This window comes from Lynx rufus, unplaced genomic scaffold (genome assembly GCF_022079265.1).
Source record: "Lynx rufus isolate CCGP_SWC_20201006 ecotype Redwood Valley unplaced genomic scaffold, mLynRuf1.p SCAF_9, whole genome shotgun sequence".
NCBI lineage: Eukaryota > Metazoa > Chordata > Mammalia > Carnivora > Felidae > Lynx > Lynx rufus.
In genome coordinates this window covers 63,259,573-63,276,099 of record NW_025814897.1, presented here as the reverse complement: position 1 = coordinate 63,276,099, position 16,527 = coordinate 63,259,573, and the positions used below count along the sequence as shown (strand labels likewise).

The following is a 16,527-nucleotide window of genomic DNA, read 5'->3' as shown; positions in this document are numbered from 1 at the left end:
TTCTCTGCTCATTCTTCTTTCCTACCCTTTTTCTCTGGGGCTGGGGCCCCAGGAAGGTTGTACATAAATAGGAGGTCAGGGGTATTTTCTCTCTCATGAGGACATTGGTTTTAAGGTTTTAAGGTGCTTCTTACACCGTTAAAGGGTGAGGGGGTCATGGAGCCTAGGGGAAAAAAGTAGGGACTCTTCTCCAGCCCCAAGACGGAAGAAGCAGCATAGGCCCAGGATGGTTTGGGGGAGCAGCAGCTGATGTTTATTGGGGACCAGTATCCCTATGCCAGATCTTGGGGGCCTTGCCCCCTGAATCTCTCGCCTCAGCTTCATTCGTCGCTGTCGAACTCTGAGGACAGACCCTGCAGCAGGGGCAGGGACATGGAGTGCCGGTCGGGGTCCCCGGGGCCCCCACCCTGGACTCCTGGTGCAGGGCTGCGGGGGCTGAAGAGCCAGTTCTCTGCCAGGGTTGGGGATAGTCACAGCTTGACTCATGCCCTGGTCTTTCTGCCTTCCTGGTCCCTCCCTCTGGCCCTCTGTGCTGTGCCCACCCCCTCACCAGGACCATGCTTCCATCTCACCACCCCTGGCTCCCTCCATCCCCTTCACCAGGATCTGGTGTGGTGTTAGGGGTGCCCCACACATTCCTGGGGCACACATTCCTATATTCCCCATGCCCTCTCCCTCCACCAGATCCCATCCGTCTCAACTTCATATCCCCTAGCAGTACCTGACAGCATCTGGGGCCCCCTGCGGAAGGGGTTTCGGCCCTTGTAGGAGAATCTGGTGGGTCTGCCTTCTGGCCTTTCCTGAGGAGGTGGTGTAGGTGGGTCTGGGGCAGGTGGGGGCACATCAGTAGCTTCAGGGGTGTCGGTAGGGGTTGACATGGGGGCCAGAGGTGGCATGATCCCAAGGTTGGGTCTGACCCAGTTGGCCCCATGGGGCAGTGGATCTTTGGTCAGAGGCTTCTGTGGTCCCAGCACTCCTTTGGGCTGCAGTGAAAACTTGAGGCAGGAGAAGGCAACAGGCAGGGACCGTTGTAACCGGAGCAGCTGGGGCTCTTGGGCTGTAGGCAACAGCCCCAGCTGCAGCCAGGAACAGGAGAAGACCTGGTAGATGACATAGATGCTGTGGGTGCTTCGGAGCCAGGGAAGATTTTGCTGTAGGCTCACCTGAGCTGGTGGCAGCAGCAGAAAGGCCACCTTTTTGCGCAGACCACCCATGTGCAGGCGGATCCTGCAGGGCTGCCCATCCAATAGTCGCATTTCTTCATAGGCTATCTCTTCCCGGCCGTTTGGTGAGTATTCCCGAGTGCAGTGGGCAAAGGCACCCTTAGATCCTACCTGCTCCAGGAGGTTTGGTAGTGGCCCTACTGGTTGTAGTGCCCGCCGACCCTGCCGACTTGGTAAAGCCAGGCGTGTGTGGGCTGGTCGGGACTGCTTCACTAGCACACCCAGTAGGTCATAGCAGGCTGCATCCGACAGGAAAGGTACTGCCACTACATTGGGCCCAAAGCGCTCCTCGATAACCTGCAGATGGCCAGTTTATAGGTCAGGGACTGAGTTAGGGTCAGGAGTTACCTGGTAGCCTACTCTAGATTGACCCTCCTGCTGTTCCCTGTGCAATTACATCTCTACAATGTGCTCAGACGGCTTCCTGCTTATTTCCTAGTTCTCTCCTGTAGCAAAACCTTGAATATACTATGTGCCAGACCCTGCTGGATATTGGGAATACATAAAAGCATGAGATTTTGACCTTATCCTATTATAGCCCGGTCTGATGGAGGAGACAAATATGTACACAGTAGTCGGCTAAGTAAGATAATAGAGAACATGGGTGTGGAGGAGACGGGTAGTGATTTAACAGCTTTTTTCTTTGATAGAAGAGGATCAGAGAAAGTTTCTAGGTGGTAATACATGAGCTTTGAAGGAATCAGCTAGGTAGGAGGATGGTCAATCCAGGGAGAGGATACAACCAGTTTAAAAACCAGAATTTATAAACTAGGTGGGGCACATTCAGGAACACGTAATTTCCTTGCACTTAAACATAGGGTATGAAGAGGGACAAACACACAGCAACTAGACTGAAAGATCTTGTTTGTATGCAATGTGACAGGAATTTGGTCCTGAGGGCAATGGAAAACCACTTGAAGGGCTCTGGGCAAGAGGGGCAAGATCAGAAAGGCTCTTTAGAAAGTTAATTTTGAGTAGGAAGACAAAATAAGGGGAGAGAAAGATCAGTTAAGAGTATTGTAATACTGCAAGCAAAACATGGTGAGGCCTTCAACTAAAATAATGGGGGAAGATATTTAGGTTATGGAATTAGTAGAACTTGATCACTTTAAGGAATGTGAGAAAAGGAATCCTGAAGGATAAGTTATTAGATGATTGATTGGGTGGGTGATGTCATTCACCACAAATGGGTACACAGAAATAGGTTGGAATGACCGTTCTTAAACATTTTCTGTCCTAACTGCAGGAGAGAGTTCCTTTAGGGATTTGAGGCCTCATCTTTGAAATGCTGGTTCTTCTAGTACGCTTTCAGGGATTCTAGTTCCTCTAGGTTTTGTCCTTCTTGTCTTGGCCTTTTTTGGTTTGGTTAACCCAGTTCTGGAAAGTTTAACTTCATGACTGACTGGGAAATCTTGTACGATCCTTTCTAGTATTTGTACTTTGATGTGATCTCAACTCATCAAAGATACTGCTAGCTCAGACTTCTGGCTCTGTGGTCTGCTAGCCAGTACATAAAATTCCTTGTTTGGATTCCTTTCCTGTTTGAGACCCGTTCTGTTTTCAGAATAGCATTTTTGCTATGTTTTACTGCCCTTCCTCAGCTCCCAATTCCTACATGCCTGTCCCCTGGCCTTGCCCAGTTTGCCAGCCTTCTGGTAGAGTTCATCAATGATCCCTTATGGTCAATCTGCTTTTTGCTACATAGAACTGTTTTTGGAAGTGCTGCCCCATAGCATAAGAGGAGGGAGGGTCGCTAACTGATCAAGTTGTGTCTGCACTATGGACAAGCTGAAGTAGCTTGAAGAGTACTGTCTTTTGTCGCCTGGCCAGGGAAATACATGGTGCTTTTTCTTTTTTTTCTTTTTTTTCCATTTGAAATACTAGTGTTTATCATGGTGCTTTTTCTTAATCTGCATGGAAGAATTTCCCATAATTCCTCTTCTTTGCTTCATTGGGACATGAAATACTTTATTTTTGGTGGGGGCATCAGGCTGAAGAACAGTTCTCTGAGAAGCTCTGAGAAGGGCCAGTTGGGTTACCAGGGGTGAGAGCAGAGCATTGGTGGGTTGGCATTTTTGTTTAGAATATTCTTCCCCATGACAAAGAAAGCATAGTGACCAAATATAACTTCAGAATCCTACCCTAGCTGCTCCTTTGGTCCCTAGGATCCTATACAAATAAGACAAATAGGAGTGTCTCCAGGAGGTACCTCTTTAGTGGGATTTTGACATTTAAAATACCTGTTCTTATGGTCCAAGTTTCTGATCAGGTGAATCCCTGATTTAGCTGGAGGGTTTTTCCCAGAATAGACATGAATTTGCCATGGTGGGGAGGTTTATAGGCTCTTTTTCTTACCCTTGAGGCCCCCAGTGGTTATCCTAAAATAGGGAAAATAGGGCACTCAGTTCTATGCCAGGGGGACTGTTCTTTGTAGAGTCACCATGTGAGACCACTACCTGTTCCTACTGCACCTTTACTTCTGGGTAAAAGTTCTGTGGAACATAGAAGCCTGCAAATTTAGATTTCCCAGGGGCAGCCTGGGAAAGTGAGGTTGGAAAACTTTCTTCCTGGGTATACCTCAGCTGGTATGAATTCTGAATGAGGAGACTTCAAGCCATATTTTGGTTAACTGTATGTTCTACAAAGTGCCCAATAAACTATCAGTTCTGGAGAGAGGAAACCAGGTTACTTAGAGGTGTCCTGCTCCTTGAATTTGCCACATACCACCAGTGATTTATTGTGTATCTACTTTGCCTTTCCTGACAATTTTCCATTTAAATAGGGAATTTTTCTGATGCTCAGAGATGTAGCTGTCTGCTGGTTGATGACCGCATTTACTTTCATCGTAATGAAATGCTTGATCTTGTCCAGGACCAACCTGCTGAAGCTAGGTACTCTGATATTTGTGAGGGCCTTGGCTCTCCTGTTTCTGCTTCCCTGGGAAGCTGACCTTTGTGGTGGGCTCCATTTCTAATGGGAGCTATATCTATTAAGGCTGTTTGAGTCTAGTAGGCACTACTTTAAGATGGTTGTTTTAAACTTGATAGAAGGGCTGCCTTCTATGAGTGCTTTAAATTCACTGTCCTTCAGATTATGTAACCAGAACCTGATCCCTAAATTCTCCAAATTCAGAAATTGTGGCCATCTAGATTTGGCAGGGGTACTTGCAACTCAGAGCTGACATCTGCCTGCTCCTGAAAATCTCCATATTTGGCTCAAAACCCAAATTTCTCATTTTGTGGATGTTAAGGTGGAGGGGGTATCTGTGAAGAAGTCCAAGCTTTTTTAGAAAGCTTACAAGGCCCTTCATGATCAGCCTCTGTACCTCTTTGACCTCATTTTCACCACTACTCATGTGAACTCTGCTCTACAGACTATTTGAGTTCACAAATATGCAATTTTTTTAAATCCTCTCCTGGCTTTTGCATATGCTGTACTTTTAATTATACACTGTTCACTCGCTCACCCACCCACCCACCTGCTCACTAACTCATTTAGGTGTTTATTAAACATTCCTCTTTCCTCTATGTGAGAATAATTCCCACTTGCCTAGCTAGAACGTCACTCTCTCCAGGAAGCCTTCCTGACCTCATAAGTCCTACCCTGACTTAGCACTTGTCTCTGTTCTCAGAAATTCTTACTGCCTTTGAAGGAACTTCTTGCTGTTTTTTGCAATTGTGATTAAATTGGACAGTGTGTACAAAGCACTTAGTACAGTGTCCAGCGTGTAAGTAAGCACTGAATAAATATTATTATCTTCAAGCTACCCACCACTTCCTACTCATAAGTTGCTCAGACCCATCTAGGTCACACTTTGTTCCTTTCTCTTTAGCTCTCTTACTTTATCCTTGATGAGGGTCCAGGTGGCATCAGCTTCATCCAGTGTCAGCAGGTGGGGGGTACCAACCAACATGGTGGGGTATGGGAGAGGTTAGGCAGGGCAGTGGCTGCTGCAGGAACCCCAAGCTGCCCAGAGAGGTGAGGCCCCAGGCCTTAGGCTTTGACCTACTATAGCATGAGGTCATAGAGGTCCTACTAGATAATGGGGCTTTGGGTGAGGGGAGGGCAGTCACTTTCCTAGCCTCACTATATGCACAGCATGAGTCCATACCCTTGAGTCACTTATCCATTCTCCTCCTTAGGGGAGGAAAATGCAGGGGTGCTTGAGTGCATTTGTGTGTGTGTGTGTGTGTGTGTGTGTGTGTGTGTGTGTAGTTCTTGGTCTGAGTTCTTAAAGGAAGCAGAATCAGGCTTCCCCCTTCAGCAGCCTTATTGAATCAATTTGCTGTGCTGCCTTATTAGCTGCAGGTGACTTCTTCATGAGGTTGGATAGGGGTCCTGAAGGACACACTGGAAGTATAGATCAGGACTTAGACTGAGAACCAAGCAGTAGTTCTTAACTTTGGTCATACTTTGGAATTACCTAGGAGCTTTAAAAACTATAGATGCCTGGATCCTACCCCCTGAGATTCTAATTTAATTGGTCTGGAGTGTGCCTGGGCATCAGGATTTCTAAAAGCTCCTCAGGCAATTCTGATGTACAGCCTAGGTTGAAACCCATTATTAATGAGTGGGTTACAATTGCAATGAATACCAGGTGTATGTGTAGGAGGGTGTCATGCTGAGTGGTGACAATGTGGAGGATAAGAATCTAATTGGGACAGTGTTGCCTTAGTAACTGGAGAGGACTTTCAGGAAGCCAGAATTACCCAGGTAAATTTGAGGAAATTTTTCTTCATGCACCACTCCATGTCCTAGGGAGATCTGTGTCTGTTTGGCACTTAACCTACTGCAGCCCTAATCTATGTGTGATTTCCCCTTGTGTCTCTGTCCAGAGATCTCAACCTGGTGTTTGCTGGAGAAGAAGAGTGTTTTTTCCTCAGAGAAGAACCACTCTGGAGAGCCTTTCTAGTAGCTACTCTCTGACTCTGCCTCTTATCTGTCTAAAGAGTCTTCTCTTGAGTCCCTTTTGAGAGTCTCCTGCATGCCTAGGAAGACCACTTCTGTATGGGGAGCATCCTTTCCTATGCTGGCCCAGCATGTAGAGCTGTCCCATAAAGTCGGTCATCGTCTGAGCTGGCTGAGGTATGAATATGAGGCACAGGGAATGGTCCTACATGATGTTACTGGCCTCAGGGTAGGTTAGAGCTAAGGGTATATATGGGTGCTCGGTCTTTAAACAAAGGTTTGGCTCTGGGCATGGGACTGCGCTCCAGGAGAGGAATTAATATCAAATATCCCATGTTAGAAGCTATGCCAAACACTCTGAACCTGTTATGTTGGTTAATCCTTTTAGTAACGTCTTGAAGTAGGTACTATTATTTCCTCATTTTACAAGTGAATTAAAAGGCTCAGAGAGGTTAAGTAAATTAGTGCAAGGGATACACTGAGTTAATGGAGGATCTGGGATTCAAGCCTAAGTCAGCCTGATTCCAGCTTTTTTTTTTTTTTTTTTTATGTTTATTTATTTTTGAGACAGAGAGAGACAGAGCATGAACGGGGGAGGGTCAGAGAGAGGGAGACACAGAATCTGAAACAGGCTCCAGGCTCTGAGCCGTCAGCACAGAGCCTGACGCGGGGCTCGAACTCACGGACCGTGAGATCATGACCTGAGCTGAAGTCGGACGCTCAACCGACAGAGCCACCCAGGCGCCCCTGATTCCAGCTTTTAAGTTAAAATTTAAATGGTAGTCCCTTTTTGGTGAAGGGAGAAACTGCTGTGTTCCTTCTGCTCTCGAGTGTGTGGTGGGAGGGCGCCTGCTCAGTGGATGTTCAAAGTGGTGTAGTGAAAAGGAAGTGGGCAAGGTGAGAGAAATGCTTCAGAGACCAAACCAGAAACCCCAGGCTCCTTGTCAGGACAAGCACAACCAGATCTCTTCCTCTAGTGCCCTCTTAGCCCTATGCCAGGAGGGATTATCTGGTATAGCATAGTTGGCACCTCTGTTCCCTCCAGAAGGGAATCCTGAGTGAGGTAGACAGCAGTGGGGAGAGAGACATACACTAGGACAAGGCACACAGATGTGGGGCAATACAGACAGTGCAGGGAGGCAGAGATGCAGAGGTCCAGAGACAGGAGTTACTGATAAACACGGGTATCCAGATCCTGATGGGGTTCCAGAATGAGAAGGGTGTGGAGGGTAGGGATAGGGATGATGGGCTGTTGGTGAAATGTGATGAGAATCTCAGATTCTCATCAGGGGGGCTCAGAGGGGAAATTGGGTACAGATGAACTCTCAGCCAGAAGCCCATATCTTCTGTTTTGCTGATGATCATGATTCTTCAGGCTCCCTGCATTCCACACTTTCCTACCCTGACATTAAGTGAGACTGTATTTCCCTTTGGCTCAGAGTCTGAGACTGACAGTTACTGAAGGAAAATAGATGACAACTGAGTGCTGGATGGAGTTGATGAGCCTCAGGACTGGGCTGTTCGGGCCATAGCCTGCTCATGGGGTTGCCTCCAGTGTGGCACATTCGGGGGTTTCCCTGGACACAGATCATCTGCAACGTATCTGAGTGGCGACTGGACCGGACAGCATGAGAAGAGAGGGGCTGGTTATTTAGGGAACATGAGGTTCTCTGCAAGAGGCTTCAGGGCAGTATAGAATCGTGTTGATAGTGAAGACTTCCAAGGGATAAAGAGCCCTAACTTCTCTCAGGCTATAGGGATAAGTGTACAAGTCCCAAATCCCTTATTTGAAACCTCCAGGGACAGATGTGTTTTGGACTTCAGAATTTTTGAGATTTTAGAAAGGGATATAGTGCCTTTATTGTATATAAAGGAGTACTCCACTGAGGTTTAGGACAGTGCCCTATAATCAAACACATCAATATTTCTGCAGCTAAATGTATGAATATTCACACCAAGTGAAATACATAAATACTATAAATACCATCGTGATGTTTCAGGTCAGGTTTTTGGCCAAAGTTATGAAAAAAACATTGTTTCTTCAAAGATTTTTTTATTTTGGAATTGTGGATAAGGGATTATGCGTTTAGAATTACTCTCAGGTTTTGTGAGGAGTAGGGGATTGCTGGTAGTCTTCTGAACACATCACATGGTAGGTATGTGTGTGCTCTCCATCCAGACAAAATACTAATGTCCAAGGGTGTGGATTTTTGGCTTGAAGAAAGTTCTTGCAATGAACAATGCACAACCTTGGACTCAGCTGCGCTGGGAAGCTGTGCACAACCAGGGAATGAAGGTGCCTTAGACAAGAGGTTTCCTGTGGTGGGAAGGTGACAGAATTCATTGCTTGTGAACATTGGCTGCATAGGATTTCCCTTTTTCGTGTACCAGAGGGGAGAGGCAAAAAATGTGTGCGTGTGTATGTGTGACACAAGACTGTCACACGTACATTTCTTTATAATAATGTTGTAATAAATATCTTACTGCATACATCTTTGTTCACATCTCTAATTATTTTGTCAGGATAGATTTATCAAAGAGGAATCCCTAAGAGAAGGATATGGACATCTTAATGACTCAGTTCCAATTAGGATTAGAATTTTGTCATAATTATCCACAAAATCATTGCCTGAGGAATTTTTTTAACTCAGAACTTCATGAAAAAGATTAGTCTTGGGAATGACTGAGGCCACAAAGGAAAACTGTCAATCTTCTCAATGTGACAACACCTCTGAAAATCACGCAGAGCTTCTGGGCTTTCTCTTTAGCTCCTTGTTAGTGAGGACCTGGTGAGACCCCATGTGGCCCTGAGAAGATGTCACCTGCCTTTTCAGATTTGCAGCCGCCTGTTCTGTGTGCTTTCCCGTGGTACTTGGTCCAGCTGTTTGTGCTGAGTGGTTAGCATTGCACTTGGCTTCAGGTCCTCATGGCTGACTCCAATACCTGCAGTTATGATAGTTTTCCCAAAGAGCTTGGGTCTGCCTGTGCAGCCTGCAGCTTTCCATGACCTTCTAAAAGTGAATTCCTGCTTTTTGTCTGAAATTATATTCATTCTGGGCTCCATGCTGGTGTGAAAGATCTTTTGCACAATGTCCCTTCCATTGTAATCTTAGCTGAAGGTCAATCCCCTGTTACACCATGTGTAATATCTCTATTCTCTGGTAGCCACAGCAGTGTGAAATATTCCTATACCAACATCCTGTGCTTCTAGTGATGTTGGCCAGTCCAAATGGGGGTGCTGATGTAGATTTTATTTGGGAATTCAACATTCTTGGCTGAGGATGCAGAGAAGAGCAAATTGGTAAGAGACCATAGTGACTAGACCTCAGGCAAGCAGGTAAAGTGGCTACAATGATTTCCTGGGATATCAGAATTTCTTTAAAAAAATTTTTTTTAAGTGTTTATTTTTGAGAGAGCATGAGTGGGGGGTGGGGTACAGAGAGAGATGGAGGCACAGAACCTGATGTGGGCCTCAAACCCACAAACTGTAGGATCAAGACCTGAGCTGAAGTCTGATGCTTAACCAACTGAGCTACCCAGGTGCCCCTCAAAATCTTTAAGTTGGACCTCTGACTCCTAAGGGAGAGTTCTAGCCATTAATTCTTGAGATATTGACAGGAGAGTGGAGGTAGGGGAAATAGACCCTAACCCATGAAACCAAGGGGATTCTCTGAACTAGGAATGGCCAATTTTGGGACTCCTATCTGGACACATTATCCAGATTCTCAGAATGTGGGGAATAAGCCTGTAACTTCTTCCCTAAGGACAGAATCTGGTTCCAGGAATGAAGAGGGCTTTGAACCCAGAAAACTACCCAAGCACTTTCCTCCAGAGGCAGCTTCACTCTTCCCAGGTCCCCAGGTCTAGAATCAATAGAGGAGCTTTTATGTGGAGACATGGGCAGACTTAGGTTAAAATAATGGAAGGGGTGGGAAAGGAAGTTTTCTTTAAGTTAAATCTTGTGTACTATAAGCCATGGTAATTCCTGATTTTATTTTCCTGCATGGTAACATGTAGCCCCCTGCCTCCTGCCTCCCAAGCAAGATATGTGGATAGACCAAAGTCTGCAGATGCTAGTGATATGTGTTGTAGAGGCTTCACAGCAAATAATTTATTGAGTGATTATCACAGTCATATGTAGACAGTGGGACAAAGAAGACATAATCCACACCTCCAGGCCCTGGACTCTTCTGAATATTCCTTCACCTCCACCACCAGGCTCCATTGTTTTGTTTTTTTTTTTTGCCCATTAGAACTGGCTTTTTCTGAATGTGAAGATTTCCAGGAGTCGGTCCCTGATTTGCTTGGTGCGGACCCCATAGATGAGTGGGTTGAGGGCAGGTGGCAGCAGCAAATAGATATTAGAGAGAAGGATGTGTACGGGCTTTGGGACAGTGTGACGACCAAAGCGATGTGTGAGGTAGGAGAAGAGACCAGGTACATAGAAGGCCAGAATGACACATATGTGGGAACTACATGTGCCAAAGGCCTTAGCACGGGCCTCCTGGGTAGGCAGCCGCAGCACAGCATGAGCAATGAGCCCATAAGAGCCAGTGATGCCCAGGATATCTATACCAGACACAGCCAGTGAAAGCGCCAGCCCATACAAATTGTTGGCCCGTGTGTTGCCCACCACCAGTTCTACCACCGCCATGTGTGCACAGTAGGCATGGTCTATGGTCTTGGCTTGGAAGTGCTCAAATCGCGCCACCAGCAGAGGGAAAGGCACAACAATAGCCACAGCTTTCAGTGCCAGTGCCAGGACTGCATAGCCTACACGGGCTTTGGTGACTAGGAGAAAGTAGTGCAGTGGACGCCCTACTGCCACGGCACGATCACAGGCCATGGCCAGCAGTACACCAGATTCTACAGCAGTCAGTGCATGAACAAAGAACATCTGGACCAGGCAGGCACTGTATGGCACAGGCCGGGGCCCAAGCCACAGCACAGCAAGCAACCCTGGGGCTATAGATGTAGCTAAGCCCAGGTCTGTGGCTGCCAGTGCGGCCAGGAGTAGAAACATGGGCTGTTGCAGTGTGGAATCTATCTGCACCAATGTCAGCAGTGCTCCATTGCCCAGCAGGGCCAACAGATACATGGGCCCGAAGACCAGTGTCAGCCAAGCCTGGGCAGGCCCTAGCCCTGGAATGCCAGTCAGTATGAAGAAGGTTGGGCGTGGGAAGGTGGAGTTGGAATGTGGACCTTCTGCCATCCTGTGGAGGGGGCAAAGCTTTAGGGTTCATGGGGGCATGACTCCTGAAAGGGGAAGGATAAAGGGAGAGATTTTGGGGGGGTATCACAGTGGCAGAGACCCATCCATGGAGTATGTGTAGGGGTAGTGCAGGGTTGGGGGACCACAGGGTTATACCTTTGGTTGGGGGTTTTGACAGATAATCAAGGTCACTACACTAGCTTGGATGGGAGAATCCTTTGTGCCTGAAAGCCCATGAGTGTCAGGGGGAGACCAGGGGAGACACTGGTCATGAGGAAGGAGGGCCTCACTGCTGCAGTGGCTGGTACAGTTGGAGGTCAGCTGAGAGCTGTGGCTGACATGAAATATTTTCTTCCTTAGGATCCAAAGTAGAGTCCATCTCAGTCTCTGTATGATGGGGAGAAAGCCAGAGCTGGTTGGGTATCAGGCCCCAGGCTGCACTGTCCTTGACTGTATATGCTTAGGCAGAGTTTCTGGGCCTCAGTTTCCTCAGCTCTACAAGGGGGTGGGCACAGTAGTTGCAGTGTTTTCCATCTTTAACATTCTGGGCATCAGCCCTGGAGAATAAAGTAAAGAGAAAAGGAGAAATAGGAGGGTGAGGAAGATGGGACTGAGTGGAAATGGAAGCCTGATGTGACCAGAGAAAATCTGGTGGGTTTTGGGGGGTGCTTACATTATTTTTAACTTGATACTTAAGTAGTAAACTTGAACACCAGCTGGAGGTTTGAAGTTGGGCCTAGGAAGGAACAGAGAAAGAGAGAAATGGCAGCAAAAAAAAAGGAACTTCTCTGACTCCCTACCTTTCTCATGATCCAGAAGGGGGTCCCGCTAAAGTCTTATTTCTGGGGTGCCAGAGGGAGTGGAGGTGACAGAGGGGGAGGAAATGGCACTCAACCCAGAGTAGCAGCCATACGTGGAAGAAGCATCTCTGACGTTGGAGGAGGCAGGGTGAGTAGAACTGATTCCACGCAGACTCTAGCTTACTGAAGATTAATAAACATGGAATGGATAAATGAATGAGGAGGAAAACACCAGCAGAAGACTTGACTGGAGAAAGATCCTGTGCACTGGGTGTTGGCAGCTTCTCTTCACCTTGACCAGTGCCTTTGGGGCCCTTTATGAAGCTGTTCCACTGGCTTCCCTCAGGGCCCTTATCCCTCCCACCTGTGCCACATTAACTCTTCCCTGTGCTGCCTCCTTGCTCTGTGCTGACAGGTAACTTCAGGAAGTAGAGCAAGGAGGCAGAGATGGGGGCAGCAAGGAAAGAAACAGACTCCCTGAAGTCTGGAGAGAAGACCTTGCTATATTCTTGAATAGCATGCGTCCCCCTCTGTTGTAATTACTTCTCTCTCTCTCCCACTAGGCTGAGTTACAGGCAATGCTTCTTATTAGCCAGTATCTCCACTGCTCATCACAGTACCTGGCATGTCGTTGTCCATGAATATATATTTATTGCTTTTATTTGTGTGACAGTACTGCTGGCCCAAACAGCATTTGTTTGCTGACCAACATGGGCTCCTACAGTTTCAGGAGCCTTAGGTATCTACGGAGATGAGAAAGAAAGACATACCATCAACCCCGAGTCCACTGGGTATGATTCTACTCTAACGAGGCAGAGCCTAAAAATCACCACGCTATACAAAATAATGCAGGAAAAAACAGGACTTGCGGGAAAGGTGGCAGTAGGGCACAACATTCCAAAACATCGCCAGTGACACATTTAAAAAAAGGATAGGACCCTAATCAAAATGGTGGCACCGTTCTACATATGTTAGCTGGTTAGAAAGCACATAAACACACCAGTAACTATGACACATTACCTTGAAAAAGACAAGGAGTTTTCCTTGTGGAAACATTAGAAGCAGCTTGTGAATAACTGAGAAACGGTAGAAGGGGAGACTACGGGAGTCCCCCTTATCTGTGGTTTCGCTGCTGCAGTTTCAATTGATTGCCCGCTGCCATCAACTGCGGTCTGGAAGCAGATGATTCTCTTTCTGACGAATCGTCAGAAGGTCATCTGTAACCTAACGCCACGTCACAATGCTGCGTCATTCCCCTCACTTTGTCCTCACGCATTTTATCCTCTCACGCATCATCACAGGAAGAAGGGTGAGTACAACACAGTAAGATATTTTGAGAGAGACCACATTCACATAACTTTTATTACAGTATATTGTTATAACTATTAGTTATTTTGGCTAGTCTCTTGCTATGCCTAATTTATAAATTACACTTTGGCATAGGTAATGCATGTATAGGAAAACACGGTACAAGGCATACCTTGTTTTATTGTGCTCCGCTTGATTGCGCTTCACAGAGCATGGTTTTTACAAATTGAAGGTCTGTGGCAACCCTGCTTCTAGGAAGTCTATCGCCATTTTTCCAACAGCACTTGTTCACTTTGTGTCCTTGTCACGTTTTGGTAAATTTTGCAGCATTTCAAACTTTTTCATTATTTAAAAAACTTTTTTTTAATGTTTATTTTTTATTTTTGAAAGGGGGGGGCAGAGAGAGAGAGAGAGAGAGACAGAATCCAAAGCAGGCTCCAGGCTCCTTCGCTGTTAGCACAGAGCCCAAGGCGGGGCTTGAGCCCATGAACTGCAAGATCATGACCTGAGCTGAAGTCAGACACTTAACTGACTGAGCCACCCCGGGCACCCTGCAAACCTTTTCATTATTATTATATTTGTTATGTTGATCTGTGGTCAGTGATTACAACTCACTGAAAGCTCGGATAATGGTTAGCACTTTTTAGCAATAAAGTTTTAAAATTAACGTACTCTGCATTTTTTTTTTTTTAGACCTAATGCTATTGTACACTTACTAGGCTACAATACTGTGTAAACATAACTTTTATATGCACTGGGAAACAAAAATTCATTTGACTCTATTGCTATATTTGCATTAACTGTGGTGGTCTGGAACTGAATCGGCAGTATCTCTGAGGTATGCCTGTGTATATAGTTTGGTACTATCCATATTTTCAGACATCCACTGGGGATGTTGGAACGTATAACCTGCACATAGCAGGGGACTACTGAATCCGAAATTGGGTGGAATGTTCTAACACCAGATGTGGATGAGTGTGGTTCATAACCTGAGCCGTGATAGGTGTTTTAGGTGTGTGGATGTTGGATTTTCCTTTGCTGCTATGTTCAACAGTTTTGAATGCAGTTTTGTGCATTCACCTAGTTTCTGGCAGAGGGAATCATACAGTAAACAAATATGAAATTCACTCAGTTCCAACTTAGTTGCCTAATGTAGCAATTGGTTGGAACAAATTTGCTCTTCAAAACCAGCTTTTTTTTTTTTAATTTTTTTTAACATTTATTTATTTTTGAGACAGAGAGAGACAGAGCATGAACGGGGGAGGGGCAGAGAGAGAGGGAGACACAGAATCGGAAGCGGGCTCCGGGCTCTGAGCCATCAGCACAGAGCCTGACGCGGGGCTTGAACTCACGGACCGTGAGATCATGACCTGAGCTGAAGTCAGACACTTAACCGACTGAGCCACCCAGGCGCCCCATTCAAAACCAGCTTTATAGCAGATCTGATTGAATCTCTTTTGTGCCTGGCCCTGTACCATATGGTGAGGATACGATGGCAATAACATGGCACTGCTGCCCTCAAGGAGCTCACTGTCTAGTGGACTCAGTGACACAAACTGTTGTTGGAGGGCTACTTTAGTAATTGCATTCATTGAGGTTAGTATCAGATATGGTGGGAGCACAGGGAAAGGAGCCTTTCCCTCTTCTCTGAATTATAGTAATGGCTGCAGTTTCCTATGTGCAGGCACTGCTCTAAGTCCTATTCCTACAACATGTATTTGCAATGGGGTACAAAGATTCCTCCATTTTACCGACAAAGAACTAAGGCACAAAGATAAGTAACTTACCCAAGGGCGCACAGTTAGTAAATAGCAGTTAGATACCAACTGGGTCTGACCCTAGCATTCTTGCTCTTAGCCACTGCTTTAAACATTTCTGCTGAGATTTAGCACATGAATAAGAGTTTTCTAGGATATTTGGGGCAAAAAGATCTGTTCCTGGGAGGGGAAGTTCAGGTTGTCCTAGGATTTCTGAGGGAGGAGAGGAGCACTTGGAAGGTAGGGACAGTGGGTGGAGAGCCGAGAAGGAGACAACTGGGAGAAAAAAAGCCCTTGAATGCCATTATATCCAATGGCCTCAAGAGACTAATGGGACTTTTGGCTGACATATTCTTGTCCTGGACATAACTGTACGAAAGATTGTTCATAAGATAAATCACAGATTCTTTAAACCCAACAAAATTGAAATCATTAAGTTACTGCAAATCTGCTATATTCTGTGTTGCCCACTGTCTATTAATCCAGGCTGTATTGGGGAATATCATTGACTTTATCTGTGGAAAAGTTCCTTTTTTGGTTTCCCAGGCCCCAGTCCAACATTACAGAAGCTCTCTGAACAGATTGGGGGATCACCTAGCTGGTCTTTCCCTCTGACATTGGCCATTGGAGGAGGGTATCTGACAGTACACCTGTGACCTTGTGGGGCTCTATGTCAGAGCCTGCTCCCCAGGGGTGGATGCCAGCCCTGTAGAGGGGGTGAAGGTAGAGAGGAGGAGGAGGAGGGCTCATTGGCTAGGAATCAGAGGGCTCTGGGAATTGACCCTGAATTTCTCACTTCTTTGACAAATGCAGCTACTACCACCATCTGCTGTAGAATAGTGTTTCCAGAGATCAGCTTGTGTCGTATGAGTCTGCTCCAATTTTCTGCTTACAGTGACCAGTGAACAACAACATATAACAGTAGATTATCCATTTGTACGTAGATTACAGATCAGAAAATCTTGGGTCCTAGTGGTGCCACTCAACACTGAATCCTCTTCTAGAAACCTATTAAGACAAACTCTTAATTGGTCAAGTATCAATTCCCAGGCGAGTATGAGAGCCTTCTGTGACCAGTAGCGCCCCCAATAGCCCAGGCGTTTCACTTCCCCTCAGTTTCTGGTGGGGTAGAGAGACTCTATAAGCCCCAGGTAAGATCAGGTGGCACTCCATATCCTATGGAGATGTGGATGACATGGAACCACCATACCACTCAGTTTTCTAGGTCTTCTAGCTTCACTTCCCTCCCCCATCTGAGGCTCCCCAGTCCTTCCATGAGAACATCTTTAGTATTCCATAAAGCTCTGGGGGTACTGGGA

At 46.3% G+C, this 16,527-nt stretch overlaps 3 protein-coding genes across 4 annotated transcripts in view; 1 reads left to right on the top strand and 2 right to left on the bottom strand.

Moving 5' to 3' along the window:
• The window catches only part of FHIP1B (FHF complex subunit HOOK interacting protein 1B), a 30,403-nt gene extending 23,683 nt beyond the window's left edge, over positions 1-6,720 (top strand). Inside the window, exon 13 of the mRNA XM_047070991.1 lies at positions 6,059-6,720. Coding sequence (XP_046926947.1) covers positions 6,059-6,135 — 77 coding nt within the window. The 3' untranslated portion in view covers positions 6,136-6,720. The remainder of the gene's footprint in view (positions 1-6,058) is intronic.
• Positions 139-5,163, bottom strand: CUNH11orf42 (chromosome unknown C11orf42 homolog). Of its 2 annotated transcripts, none has more exons than XM_047070994.1 (3): positions 5,065-5,163; positions 722-1,520; positions 139-353 (listed from the first exon to the last, which is right to left on the bottom strand). In XM_047070994.1, exons 1-3 carry the CDS (start codon positions 5,134-5,136, stop codon positions 139-141), a joined length of 1,086 nt encoding a protein of 361 aa, XP_046926950.1. In that variant the 5' UTR covers positions 5,137-5,163. The 2 variants fall into 2 exon arrangements, with proteins under 2 accessions (XP_046926950.1, XP_046926951.1); XM_047070995.1 differs by having other exon boundaries at positions 321-451.
• Positions 6,721-10,380: 3,660 nt separating the features above from the next.
• Positions 10,381-11,373, bottom strand: LOC124505763 (olfactory receptor 52W1). The gene has a single exon (XM_047071798.1). The coding sequence runs from the start codon at positions 11,341-11,343 to the stop codon at positions 10,381-10,383; it is 963 nt and encodes a 320-aa protein (XP_046927754.1). The 5' UTR covers positions 11,344-11,373.
• Between the last annotated feature and the right edge of the window lie 5,154 nt (positions 11,374-16,527).